This window comes from Thalassophryne amazonica, chromosome 12 (assembly GCF_902500255.1).
Source record: "Thalassophryne amazonica chromosome 12, fThaAma1.1, whole genome shotgun sequence".
Taxonomy (NCBI): domain Eukaryota; kingdom Metazoa; phylum Chordata; class Actinopteri; order Batrachoidiformes; family Batrachoididae; genus Thalassophryne; species Thalassophryne amazonica.
In genome coordinates this window covers 72,321,034-72,336,134 of record NC_047114.1, presented here as the reverse complement: position 1 = coordinate 72,336,134, position 15,101 = coordinate 72,321,034, and the positions used below count along the sequence as shown (strand labels likewise).

Sequence of the window (15,101 nt, the reverse complement as noted above, 5' to 3'; positions counted from 1 at the left end):
ACAGGAGCAGAGGGAAGCAAGAGCAGAGGGGTGGGCAGGATTATAGGACTATTATCTATTCCAATCAAAAGTAACCTAATGCAATAATACTGTAATAATGTTATGTTATATTAGATAACATCATTCTTTGAAACATTGGGCTATTAATTTAAATATGAATTTAGACTAATAAACCAATATACACTGTGTATATATAAGATAAGATAAACTTTTATTGATCTCACAGAGGAGAAATTCACATGTTACTGTTGGGTGTTGGGGGGTGTGGCTGGATGTTTTTGGTTGTTCTTTTCTTTTCTTTGCTCTTCAGGTGGCATGAGAACTGATTTGTCTGTGGAGAAGGTGCTGGCTGAAGAGTCCTCACCCTCATCAACATCATGTGTAGCACCTGTGACTGGTGCTCACATGCAACCTTAAAGACTTTCAGCTGAAGCAGATAATTGGATGGCGTTCTGCATTTAAGGCATGTTTGATTCAAGCAGAACTTGCCGGGAACTCGACCTTGTGATGGTCCGTTTGTGAGACGCTGAGGACCGCGCCTGGGTTTGACACATCGAGCCCGTGAAGCAAGGAAGGGTGAGGGACACATGCTGTCAGCACCACATCAAAGGTGATTAAGTGTTCGACTAATTGTTGATAGTCACCTTGGTGTTTTGTTCCGCAGTATACTGGAATTGTGATGAGAATTGTGCAGTTTGCTTCTCACTGTTGTGGCATGCAGGATAAGTGATCCTCCACTTGTTGTGAGAAGCTGCTCATTTGCATAAAGTTAAAAATACAGACCTGAATGTGTTGCTGATAGCGTGTGTCTTTTGAAGATATTGTGTAACTGCTGACTTACCTCACCTCTTCTTTGCTTCACAGAGAGTCAGTTTGTCGTGTCCACCTGGGGGGTGTTTGTCTGGTGGTAGTGGGTCCAGGAACGCCGGGCTTCTATCCTTTTGGGCGCTTAGAGCGTGCAACACGTCACTCCACCAGAAGGACGTTCTTTTAGTCTTGTACACATTATTATGCACAGGTGAAAATAAATTGTTTCTGTTGTTGGAACCGCTTTCTGGTTATTTTTAGCGCTGGGTTCTGTCTGACGCAGGTCCGCTCCTCAACCCGCGTCGACACATAACAGTTACGTCAGCTCTTAAAAAACACACAAGATGGGTGCAAGTAGAGGAAAATGTTTATCAAGCAGTGTGTGAAAGGATAACAATAATAATACTTGTAACAGTACAAGACATAAGAAATGAGGTAGAAATAGAATATGGTGTGTGTATGTGTGTATATAACTATATATATATATATATTATATCTATATATATCTACACATATACCTACATACACGCATACACATATGCACACACATACCACTACACATATACATATGCATAATATATGTACGTACATATATAAGTAAGTACATATGCATATATATAAACATGATTGGGATTGAAAGAGATAGGAGCATCTTATTTACAATATGTGAAATGAAATGGAAATATATATATACGAAGTCTGTTAGAAAAAGTATCCGACCTTATTTATTTTTTCAAAAACTGTATGAATTTGGACGTGTGATTACATCAGAATGCTTGAACCCTCGTGGGCATGCGAGAGTTTTTTCACGCTTTCAGAGAAAGCTCAAAGAGATTATTCTCAGTAAGATAGTCTACGAGCTGCCATGACACCCACTTTTTCCCAGAATTTTAGAGAAAAATGATAGATTGATATCAGCTGATAGTTTGTCAATACACTAGGGTCAAGTGTTTCTGTGTAGGCTCTCAGTTGTCCAGGTGGTTTCCATAGTAGAGAAGCTTGAATCTTTGACTGGACTGGGTTGCTTGACGTGAGGACGTTTCGCTTCAAATCACAGAAGCTTCCTCAGCTAAAATTCTTGCTCTGGTAGTCTGACTTCTGTCTTGACTCTTGTAGAGAAGAATAAACCAGAAGCCAACAAAAGCTGGAGTTTTTTATGGTCCCTTTTTATGGTTTTACGATGGTCCCTGGACAAAGTGCAGAAGTCCCAGAAAACAAGAGACCAGATAGACAGGAGACGGAGACAAGAAGAAGAGGAGTGTCTATCCCCTTATGTAGCAGGAGTAGGGGAAAAACTACAGAGAATCTTCAGACAGCACAAAATCCCAGTTTACTTTAAAACCGGTTACACACCTTGAGACAGAAATTAGTTCACCCTAAGGACAGGATCCCTAGTACAAACAGAGCAATGTAGTGTATTATATCAGATGTCAGGAAAACTGTAATGAACACTACATGGGTGAGACTAAGCAACCTTTAAACAAGAGGCTATACCAGCACCGCAGAGAGGTCGCCAATGGACCTCAGTCTGCAGTTCATCTCCACCTGAAAGACACAAACCACACGTTTGAGGACAAGGAAGTTAAAATCTTAGCCAGAGAGAAGAAATGGTTTGAGAGAGGTGTCAAGGAAGCATTCTTTGTAAAACAGTTGAAACCAGGCCTTAACCGGGGGGCGGGTCTCAGACACGCTTTTGTCCCCTGTTTACAATGGGGTACTCAGGTCAAAGCAGTTTCAGTCTTTTGTTCATGGTAATGAGTCATTCACATCATCAGGAGAGTCGTCAAGGGAGCCATCAGGGGAGGCTTCCATCCCATCATTAGGAGAGTGCTAACTACAGCACAATAGGTGCTAATTAGAGCTATTGTTTTAGTCACTAGCCTATAGCAGTTGGCCTCTTGGTAGGAGGGGTCTGGTTAGGTTTAAAAACTCCAGCTTTTTGTTGGCTTCTGGTTTATTCTTCTCTACAAGAGTCAAGACAGAAGTCAGACTACCAGAGCAAGAATTTTAGCTGAGGAAGCTTCTGTGATTTGACGCAAACGTCCTCACGTCAAGCACCCAGTCCAGTCGAAGATTCAAGCTTCTCTACTAGGGTCAAGATTAGGTTTTTTAAGTAATGGTTTAATCACTGCAGATTTGAAACATTTAGGAACAGATCCAGAAGTTAAGAAAGATTAATCATTTCCAGCACAGTCGGCCCAAGAGTGGGCCACAGGTCCCTTAAACAGTTTTTTTTTGGTATAGGATCAAATACACAGGTTGTGCTTTTAGTTGACATTACTAGTTTTGTCAGCATACCTAGTGAGATACTGTCAAATTCTGTAAATCTAGGTAATACCTCAGTAGTGGCGCCCACATCAATAGCAGGGTGTAGTGGCTGGGTTAAGGCGTGCTGGGATATGTTTAACCTGATGTCTTCTATTTTCTTCTCAAAGTAATCCAGGAAATCTTGTGCTGTAAAAGGAAAGCGAACTACAGGTGGTGTCCATGCAAAAGTGTTGCCACCGTGTCGAACAAGAACTTTGAGTTATGCTTGTTTTTGTTGATCAAATCAGAGTAGTAAGTCCGCTTTGTAGCCAATAATGCATGCTTATAGTCTAAGATAGCATCACGCCACGCAAGGTGAAATACTTCTAATTCTGAATGGCGCCATGGTCCGTTCTAGACCTCTGCTTTATGCTTGAGGTCACGCAGATAATCACTGAACATAATTGAACATGATTGAATTGATTACGTTACAGGAACTATTTAATGTCTAGTGTGCACAAGATTAATATCTTAAAGGGACAAGTTAATGTCATCACATGATAGTTATCTTGTGGAACAACGTATTTGTTTACGCAATAAATATTGTGCACACAAGACAATTGTCTTGTGTGAACAAGATATATGTGAGTGAACCTGAAATATTGTGTTACAAAACAAGTTATTGTGCGCACATGATATTATTGTGGGACCAAGTTGTTATATTGTATGCATTAGATAATTGTGTTGTAGCAACTGTAGTTACTGTCTGTGTACACAATATAATTATGTCACAAGAACAATTTAATATCTTGTGTACACAAGATAGATAGCTTATTAGCATGTCATTATGGACCTAAGATAGTTATCTTACTACAGCTATCTTATTACATTGTGCGGACAAGATAATTCCATTGTTGTGGCAAGTCTTGTGCACACAATATATCTATCTTGTGTGAGAAAGTTAAAATTGTATGTATAAGATGTGATGTAGAAACAAGTTACTATGTGTACATGATGTAAGGTTAGGGTTATAGTGGATACAAAATAAATTCCTTGTGGGAACAAGTTGTTGCAACAAGTTATCAAAGTCAAAATCAAAGTGTCTTTATTTGTCTCCCTAAGGAGAAATTTGCCTTGGACAGGGTCTGCTACACAACAACACATCCAGTTCATAGCACCTATACATTAAAAACAACAGCACAGTAAATCAAAGGATAAAATTTAAATACACAACATTATTAACATCTTTGTGCAAATTCCGCAATACATACCCTTATGCTATCTTCCCTGAAGTATCTGCTGATTTATGAGCTTCACTGATAATGGAATAAATGAATGTTTATATCGATTATATTTACAAAGAGGAACCCTGTACCTCCTTCCTGAGTTAAGTATATTCAGAGTGCAGTACATGAGACGCATCTGTTAAAATATTGTCAGCACATCTGAGAACTGCCTGTTCAAACAACTCTTGGGGAGTTACAGGTACCACCATACCCATGATTTGCCAGCTATCTTAATCAGATTTAATATTTGAGTTTTTGATTTAACCATTAAATTACAAAACCAGCTAGTAATACCACACCGTAACATGGAATCAATCGTTGCTCTGTAGAAAATCAACATAATATTCCTACATACACCAAACAGTTGGAGTTGACGAAGAAAGTGCATGCGCTGGTAGATTCGGGCACAAACGCTTGACACTTGCATGTGCCAGCTTAAGTTGTTATCGATGTAAACCCCCAGATATTTATACGAATCCACCTGTTTAATGTTATGTCCATGTATGGTGACCACACTATGGTCTCCAACAGCCCGAGGGTCCACCAACATCTCCAGTTTTATTAGTATTAATCTGCAATTGATGGACATCACACCAGTTCACAAACCTGTCCACTCCAGATTTGTGACAACTCGAATTAGTGCTAGTGTTTAGCAGACTGAGTATTACAGCGTCATCTGAAAATTTAACAACATACTGGTTTGGCTGATAGCTGATGCAGTCATTGGTATACAGTGTAAATAAAAAAGGTGAACTAACACAGCCCTGAGGGGCACCAGTGCTACTTAACGCAGTATCAGAGCAGACAGAATTGACCTTCACCTGTTGTGACCTGTTTGTTAAAAAAGAATGATACCACTTAATTAAAAAAGGGTTCACATTCAGCCGAATCATTTTTTGAAGAAGGATATGTGACCGGATACAGTTAAAAGCAGAACTAAAATTAATAAAAACTAATTTGGCATATGCAGAGGAACTCTCAAGATGCTTTAAAACCAAGTTCATTATAGTTAAAATGGCATCACTCGTACTCCTTTTGTACGCAAACTGATACTGATTCAAGTGTGGCTCCACCTTTGCAGTAAGCTCCTGAATTAACAGTTTCTCCAATGCTTTCATTACATTAGAGGTTAGGGCCACTGGCCGAAAATCATTATTCACTTGGGGGCATGATTTCTTGGGGACTGGAATAATAACTGATCTCTTCCAAAGCTCAGGTACTGAATAAGTATCAATAGAGAGCTGGAAGAGTTGATGCCAAGCTGGAGTGAGCTCCTCTGCAAATGTTTTTAAAAGAAAAGCAGACATATTGTCTGGCCCTGTCGCTTTATTAGTATACATTGATTTAAAAACTTGAATCCTATTGTTTTAACAAGTGTGTGGCAGCTGCAGAAGTTCAATCTGCCAAAAACTGATGGTATGGTGAACTTCGACACTGCCATCATTGTGTCCATCATCTCTTCTTCCATCACCGTCTGGTACGCTGCTGCCACAGCCAAGGACAGGTGCAGACTGCAGCATATCATCCACGCAGCAGAGATGGTGATCGACTGCAGTTTGCCATCCCTGCCGGACCTGTACACCTCGAGGGCCCTGAGGCAAGCAAGGAAGATAGTGGCTAATCCCTCTCACCCAGGACACAAACGTTTTGTTACCCACCCCTCTGGCAGACGTCTCAGGTCCATCAGGACTAAAACCTAAAGACACAAAAACAGCTTCTTTCCATTCACAGCTAGACTTAGAAAGAATGCCAGAGACTCCATTTACTCTTGCTTTGTTTTCTTTCTTGACGCTTTGATGTCTTCCTTGGTCTACCAGTATGTTTGCCTTTAACAACCTTCCCATGTTGTTTGTATTTGGTCCAGAGTTTAGACACAGCTGACTGTGAACAACCAACATCTTTTGCAACATTGCCTGATGATTTACCCTCTTTTAAGAGTTTGATAATCCTCTCCTTTGTTTCAATTGACATCTCTCGTGTTGGAACCATGATTCATGTCAGTCCACTTGGTGCAACAGCTCTCCAAGGTGTGATCACTCCTTTTTAGATGCAGACTAATGAGCAGATCTGATTTGATGCAGGCGTTAGTTTTGGGGATGAAAATTTACAGGGTGATTCCATAATTTATTCCTCATAATTGAGTGAGTCCATATTTTTTTCCCTCTGCTTGGTCTAAAAAAGTAACCGTTACTGACTGCCACAATTATTTTTCCTGATTTCTTATAGTGTTTCTTAAAGCCAGGAAGTTGCCATTTGAAATGACTTTAGTTTTGTGTCATGTCTGTGATCTGCTTTTTTTCTACAAAATTAAACAACCGAATGAACATCCTCCGAGGCCGGTGATTCCATAATTATTGCCAGGGGTTGTAGTTATTTTCTTGCATGCACAAAAAATAAGCTACTATGTGCACACAATTGTCATAGGTAGATCTGACAGAAGTTGCAGGAACAAGTTATTATCTTGTTTTAACAGGATGATATTGTGGGAACAAGTTGTTATCTTGTGCAGCATTTGTGTTACGGAAGCAAGTTTGTATTTTGTGCTGACAAGATTATCTTGTTAAAACACGTTATTATCTTGTTTTAACAAGAATGTTGTGGGAACAAGTTGCTATCTTGTTTGGACAAGATAATTATGGAAACAATTCATCACAGTGAATGCTCAAGATATGACTTTTTGTACAAATATTATAAAAGATAATTGTGTTGTGGGAAAAATATATCTTGTGTGAACAAGATATTTCTGTTATCTAAGCAAATTATCTTGTACACGTCAGTTTTTTTTTCTTCTTCTTCTTTTTTGCAAGCTATTGTCTTGTTTACGCCGGATAATATTCTGAATATAACATTCTACTTTTTTTTTTTTGTTTTTGTTTTTTTAAAGACCATCTTTTGTTACCGTCAGAGCTTCGTAGTTTCTAGAAACTCCAGGTTGTTTTCTTCTTCTGCAGCCACAGCGACACCTGCTGCCGCACACAGGAATTGAAGCCTTTGTCTGATAAATACTGCATCAACCTGCTGTGCCAATGAGTCAGCGTTAGCGCACAGCTGCAGGTCCGGGAGCTTTCTCTCGCTTTTTCCACCTTTAATATTTCTAAGCTGTTCATTAGCTGGATATGGATCAGTTTCGTAGTTTATTTATCAAACTAGACCAAAACAAGGATGGCTTCATATCAGTGGCAGAGCTTCACAGTGAAATGAGAAAACATGGGATCCTATCAGTGGATGACAAAGCCAAGGTAATATTTGTATTATTCATTTTATTTATTTATCTATTTTATTATTTATCTATCCTATCTTTCAACTCCCAGAATATTGTTGATTGTTATGATCGTGACAAAGATGGCAAGTTGGATTATGAAGAGTTCCTGAGCTACATGATGGACAGAGAGAAAACGTGGAAAATCCACTTTCACCATCTTGACAAGGACAAATGTGGTGAGTGTGCAGATTCCTATCGGAAGTAGTCATTTTCAGCTTGTTGAATACATGCTAAATTCTGCACACGTTATGTAGGGATTTTAGAATGTGATTTTTAAATTAACAAAAAATGTTGCAATATCTGTTAAAGCTACAGTGTGTAGGATTTAGGGGCATTTATTAGCAGAAATAGAATATAGTATTCATACGTGTTCGTTAACCGCCTGTCACACCATGAGAAATCAAGGAAACATATAAGGAACTGATACAAATTTTGATATGTTTGTGTCCCTTTGTTCTATACAAGTCCTTTTCCATTCGTTAAATGCATTCATTTTTAGCTGATGGCTGCTGAGTCCATTGAAAAGTTTTGTGCATGCTCAAAACTTTGAGTAGACATGAGATGGAGAGCTTTCCCAGTGGTTGCACATTTGTTTACCATTTTACTTATTTGTTAGTTGTACAATACTCCTGTATTTATATCCTGTAGTTGTTCAATGCTTCTGACTGGGCTTTTGATTAGCCAAAGCTCCTGCGCAGGGTGTGAATTCAGCACCAGGAGAGAGAGGACAGTTCCAGACGCAGCAACAATGCGACTATTCATTTAGCCAAGGTCAGACAGAAGAAAAAGATATGATATGTGTCCTTTATTTATTTTGACATCAGAGCGCCAGATTCTCTTGGTGAGAACGCGCCACAGAGAAAGAAGGTTTGTTTGTTGTCCTCGCTGTTGCAGCTGCACTGAACACCAGCACAGTGATAAGATGTTGTCAGCACATGAACATAGTGAGGTAGTATGACTTTATGATCCCTGAGTGAGCTGGATTCTAGCCACATTTGTGTTTAGTCCTCAGTGAATCCCTCTCAAATCCACCTCCCCCAGCATGCATATATGGCTTCAAACTGGGAAAATTGTTCTGCTGAATGCAGCTTTTCGTGCTGCTTGTGGAAATTAGATTAGATTCGATTAGATAGAAATTTATTGATTCCTTGGGAAGACTCCCTCAGGGAAATTGAGGTTCCAGCAGCATTGTATTGCAACACACAGGGTAGGAAGCACACAGAGACGTCATCTGGTCATCACAGCCCCAAATCCACCTGAGTCCGATGGATTAGGGGCTATCTGACACCGGACAAATTATTTCAGTTGGTAACTAACTGATTTACTTAGTCCGTCATAGGGTGACAACACCTGTAGTGTATGATACCTGCAACAATGAGTTGATGTGTTTTCATAAGCTTAGAATTAACTCTTCGTATCAACATGGGAGCAGGCCGCCTAATGGAGGTTGCCATATTGCACCACCATGTTAATACAGGAGTTCAAATAGGACATACTTACTCAGCATTTTGCATTTTGTAGAGTGGCTGTAAGACTGAAGAAGAGGAATTAGCGGTTGCTTTCTTATACACCTTCTGCTGGTTGCTTGTGTAGGCTAACGTCGGAGAATCATAATTTTTGCAAATCGGATGATCATTCATACTACTTATCATAAAAGAAGGCAAGCAAGCATGAACCCTTGTTAAAGAAGTGAAAAATCATGAATCATGCAGTCTGCAGCCTCACCACTAGATGCCACTAAATCCTGCACACTGTAGCTTTAAACCATATAGTAAGATTCTACTACTATTAATGTAAAAAAAAAAATACTACTGTAATGCCTCCTTGGATGTAAAATTATGAATGTTGTGGAAACACATTCTTTTTTCCAAAGTCAGTAAGCTTGGCTTGTTCCTTTTGTCTATGGTACACAACAGGCAGACAGTGAATCTTGCACTCACACAGTTTACAGCATGCCTTTGTTGTCACAACCTGCAGCACAATCAGCACAATGAATGATTTCTCTGACGCTTCAGTTGCAGACCGTGTATAATTTTGTGCATCTTTTCTCTGATCAGGCGTCATTGACCAGGAGGACATCATATGTTTGTTTAAGGAGTTAGGACTGGTCATTTCAAAGCCGAATGCAAAAAAAATTATACAAATGTAAGAGTCTTTTGCACACTACTTTATAGATTCATGGTTGCATTGATAGGAATTATTAAAATCTCACTGCAGGTATAGTGCAGAGTTAAAATAAAATACATGATTTGACTGAAAGGGTTATGCTGTGGCACCACTTTACAAAAATGGAAATAATGTGTAACATGGATTTATAAATTGGCATTAATTACTTTATTAAGGGGTTATAAATATAGACACATACATGCATAGTCAGGTTTAAAATATATATATATATATTTTTGCTTGTGTATACCATCACAATGGAACTGCAAAGAAACCATCAAGATGTGCTTATAGCGTTGACTTTCTGCTTTAATTCAAGGCGCTTAACAAAAATATTACATTAACCATTTAGGTATTACAGCTATTTTTATACACATTGCTTCTGTTTTCAGAAGCCTTAAGTAATTGGACAAAATAGATATAAGGATTATTGTAATATACTCAACAAAAATATAAATGCAACACCTTTACTTTCGCTCTAATCTTTCATGAGGTGAAGTCAAAGATTCAAGACTTCTATGCAGGCAAAATATTTATTTGTTAAAATCCACTGACTTTATTTTGCCCAGTCCAGGGTGCACCTATTCAATAATCATGCTGTTTAATCAGAATCTTAATATGTCACACCTGCCAGGTGGACCTTAGTAACAGTGAAGAGCTTACTAACACGGATATTAACAAATTTGTGAGCAAATTTTGAGAGAAATAAGCCTTTTGTCTATATATGTCTTGAATGTTTTACTTCTATGTATGAAAAAATGGGAATGAAATCAAAAGTGCTGCATTTCTATTTTTAGTTGAGTCTACATATCATGACTTTTACAGCCATTTTTCTTTAGACAAGTTAGATGATGGACATAGTTACTGAATATGTCCTGGACCTCATTCACATCCATCAATAAGCAATACAGTATGGTTTTGTATATATATGATTCATTTCAACCTCATTGCAGTGTTATACGCTAAGAAAATTCTAAAAATTGTCACTGCCCAAATACGTAATAGAATTAATATCATCACTAATTTCAAACCCGTTTAAGATAAACTGACGTTTACAACCGCAGAAGTGATAACTGTCTGTACCTGAGTAAGCCACAAAAGTGCTACATTATGACCATATACAATACTGTGGAAACATTTAGGTGCTATTAATGTGCTGAAACATTTAAAACTAATGTAGCACTGCTAAATATGTAAAATGATCAATAAACATAAATAAGTAAAATGTGCAACCATTTTTATTTCATCTTTAAAAGCATGTCATTTCTGTTAGATTGTGCCCTGCAATTTATAAGAAAATGAGGTTGTACACAGATTTTGTGATATGTCATTGAAGGTTTTTAGACACCCAGGTAGGAGATATCTATAGGTCAACTGGACTCCTTGTTGATCTTCAAGATATTTTGCCCTGAAAAGCTTCTCAATGTTTTTATATTATTTACTAGGCAGCACACCTGCAATTAATTATTTTTGTTGGTTTCTCTTCGAAATGTCAAGAGGGTAGAGATATAAATTAATAAATTAATTAATTGAGTAATAATAATAATAGTAAACTCTCACATTAGATTTTTGTTGGAGTAAAAATTACATTTATCAGTTTTCTAGCAGGTGGTACACAAGAACAAAAATGTATTTATTTTTCCATTATAACATATTATTACTGCTCTGAGGATGAGTAAATTAATCTAAATGAATAAAGTAACTGTCAACATAAAAAAAATGTTGACAGTTTGATTTGTAGTATAAAATGCAGTAGCCATCATGCACAGCTGCTCTTGCAAAGTATTCTTTATTTTGGCATGAAACAGTAACACAAAATACAGAGTGTATTTGCTGTGACTGTTGGGTGTATCAATGCCAGAATGGATAAGGACAGTTCCATGACTGTGGACTGGGGGGAATTCCTGCATCATGTCATCTTGAATCCTGTGGACAGTATAGGAGAACTGGTGTCCTCGTGGAAGCACAGTCTGGTAAGAAGCTGGTGTTCAGTGGAGGAGAATTCAGGGTCTTGGTGGTGCACCTAATAGCCTAATTCCTCATCTTGTCTGACTGCAGGTTTTTGATGTGGGTGAGAGCCGGTCTATGCCCATTGAATTCCCAGAAGAGAGATCTGGCTTTGGTGCCTGGAGAACATTTGTTTTTGCATCCGGACTGGCAGATGCAGTATCCAGAACTGTGACAGCACCCATCGACCGCCTGAAGACCCAACTCCAGGTCAGTTCCACAATCAGGTGTCATTTTGTTTGAGACATACTCAAACCATTGCAGAGATAGTCAACAGCAGTGGGTGTGATCTGAGAAACCCGAGCAGGTTTGACCCAACGGCTCACCTCTGAAAAAGTAAATTAAGAAAGATTTGACATCAACCACAAAATAAAAAAGTAATCAGCTGCTGGGGTCCTTAACATTGAGGTGCCTGCTTGCTGGATCATGCACAGAGAAATGTGACACATGGTCAAAATGTCACAGCTGATGTTTCCTGGTACATTAAACAAAAATGGTGCTCAACAGCATTAAAAGTGGTTTGTTGGCTTGTAATCAGGCAAAACTACTTTTGGTGCTATATAGCATCACTATAGGACTTTTAGGTGATATATACAACCCATAGTTCCCCTATGATCACAGCGGAACCACTTTTGATGCTATATACTACTACTACTTATTATTATTGTTAATTGTGTTTTATGCTTTTCCTTATTTAATTAGTTATTTTTATCTATCAGACCAAAATTGTTTCGCCTTTATTTGAATTCATTCCTACACTCTTGGTCAATGTAGTGTTTCTGCTACTACCAGATCAATCTATCTGGCATTTTCTCTGCAGGTTGTTGGATCTAAGGCCTTCTCCCAAGGTTTTCAGGAGCTGAAGGCAGGTGGTCTGAGAACTATGTGGCAAGGCAACGTCGTTAATGTGCTGAAGGGAACACCGCAGTCAACACTGCAGTGTTTTATCTACGCCCAGGTAGAGGCATAACACAAACAACCTGCTCTCAGGACATGGCCGGCATGACTTACTGCAAAACTGCTGTGACCAATTTAAGTATTTCACTGCCAGTTACTGCCTAAATTTTTCTAGTACTCCACCTCTACACAACATTAGCAACAAATGGTCAGAATCATTCATGAACAGCTGTGTACTGTGAATCAGTTTGCACATTCTGTGCTTCTTTATTGTCCTCCAGATGAAGGTATACACCCAAAACAGAACCCAGGAGACCCTTTCGGTGCAGCAGCGTTTTGGCTTGGGTTGCATCTCTGGTGCTGTTGCTCACGCTGCCTTCTACCCATTAGAGGTATCAGAGAGGGGTGGCAGGTTTGAGTACCTTGCCATTTCTCTTCTGTCTTGTAAATTAGTAATTAGTTGGTGTACATAGAATTTGAATTATTACATTGAAAAGTTAGAGCTCTTATTTAATATTTGACTTCAAGAAAATGTCATTGGAACCATTTGTAGTCTTTTTAATGTTCAGATCGCACCAGTTTGTAATAAACTAATATGGATGATATGAAGTAGAGGTGCTGACTTTGTACAAAAATGCAAGTGACATAGGTTCAACTTTTAATTAGAGAATACATTTCTCTATCTCTGTCAGTCGTTTCCTGTCTATACACTGCCCTGTGAGAAAAATGCACCGATATGTACATTAATCACGTCATTCTGTTACAACTGTTATTTAATCCCCTTTAGGTGTTGAAGGTGAGACTGAACCTGCAACAAGCAGGCACCTATAATGGTGTTGTGGCATGCGCCCAAACTATTTATAGACATGAGTCTTTGTCATCGTTTTATAGAGGATTCAAGCCGAGTATTCTGTGTATGATCCCCTATGCAGGCGTGGAATGTGCAGTTCATCAGGTGAGACATAACAACACTCTCAGATCAAATACTAGTTCATCTGACAGATGCTAATTTTCTTCTTCTTGCAGTCAATCATGAACTGGGCAAAGAGTGATCCAGCTTATAACAGTGACTCCAAACTGTTCTTCTTCAGTTTTGTTGCCTTCGCCTCAGGACAAATAACCAGTTACCCGCTGGCAGTGATCCGGACTCAGCAGCAAGCACAAGGTAACTTTTACCCAGACGTAGTTTAGATTGCATGAAACAATTAGAACTCATATTTTACTCATGAAAAGGTATCTTGTTTTTCAGCTTTCTGCCCAGAGTCACATCCCACGTCCGGTGTGTTACAAGAACTTATTGGGATATATGGAAGATGTGGAATTAGAGGATATTATAATGGCATGGGAGCCAGCTTTGCCCGAGCAATTCCATGTGCCTTGATAAACTACACTTTAACCACAAAATTTGAAAGAATGTTTTCTTCAACTTCGTCTTGAGATTTGTTTTCTGTGCCAGACAGGTTTGTGTGCTGAACTTTTGTGTTTAAGTTTCTTCTTTCAGGGATGTAATGAGGAATACTGACAAATTAGTCCCAAAAACAATTGGAATCTGGGGAGAAAAGGGCTCAGACTCATCAAATTAATATTTTGACAGTGGGGGTGGCCAGAGCAAACCTTAAAGTTACCTTTGATAACTGCTAACCTGCTGCAGAAATGTTAGACTGCTAAAATATTTAGCTGAACCTACATCATTCAACCTCTAACCCCTACCTTTTATAGAGAGATTTCACGACGTCACTATTTGTAGTGGCGCTGTACGGCACCATGATGGACTCCCATGCTAGGATGGCCAGATGTCCTCCTTTGTGCCACAAATTGAGATGTTTCCGGTGTTGTTATTGAGAGTCCGGGTTTAGTTTTGAAATGCGTGTTTTAAAAATGCAAGTTTCAAACACACATTTCAAAACTGAAGCAGGACTGTCAATAACAACGCTGGAAACTATCTCAATTTGTGGCACAAAGGAGGACATCTGGCCACCCTACCCCATGCTGTTGTGATAAGCCCGTCCCTCTAGTCCTAGGGTCTGCTAGTCCTAGTCCTAGGTTCCACTAGTCCTAGAGTACACTAGTCCTGGTTAGGGTTTGGTGTTAGGATGAACTTTAAAATCAGTTTGGGGTTGTAATATACACCATCAAATAATATAAAAAGGTTCGGACCAGTGAACCCTAAGACCAGTGGACCCTCCCCAGCCAGACAGGTAAACAGTCAAAGTAGACCAGAGGTGCAAAAATGCCACTTTGTGCCGTATTTAGGTGCACAAACAAGCCAGAGTTATCACCATTGGTCATTCAGAATCAGAGTTATCAGACCAAGGAATTAAGCAAGAAAAGGAGAAATGGCTAGTTAACAACTCCTGTGCTAAACTCCTAAAAAATAATAATAATAAAAAATTTAAAAAAGTTTGCGGTATTTATTTCAGAACTGTTTA

The 15,101-nt window shown here is 38.8% G+C and overlaps 1 protein-coding gene across 2 annotated transcripts; it reads left to right on the top strand.

The window, feature by feature from the left end:
* Nucleotides 1-7,247: 7,247 nt before the first annotated feature.
* LOC117521875 (calcium-binding mitochondrial carrier protein SCaMC-2-B-like) lies at nt 7,248-14,327 on the top strand. 2 transcript variants are annotated; one of them, XM_034183220.1, is made up of 11 exons: nt 7,248-7,394; nt 7,491-7,579; nt 7,652-7,778; nt 9,660-9,747; nt 11,630-11,741; nt 11,827-11,985; nt 12,596-12,733; nt 12,954-13,064; nt 13,460-13,627; nt 13,699-13,837; nt 13,922-14,327. In XM_034183220.1, the coding sequence occupies exons 2-11, from the start codon at nt 7,538-7,540 to the stop codon at nt 14,107-14,109; spliced, it is 1,272 nt and encodes a 423-aa protein (XP_034039111.1). In that variant the 5' UTR covers nt 7,248-7,394; nt 7,491-7,537; the 3' UTR covers nt 14,110-14,327. The 2 variants fall into 2 exon arrangements, with proteins under 2 accessions (XP_034039111.1, XP_034039110.1); XM_034183219.1 differs by having other exon boundaries at nt 7,336-7,579.
* Nucleotides 14,328-15,101: the final 774 nt, after the last annotated feature.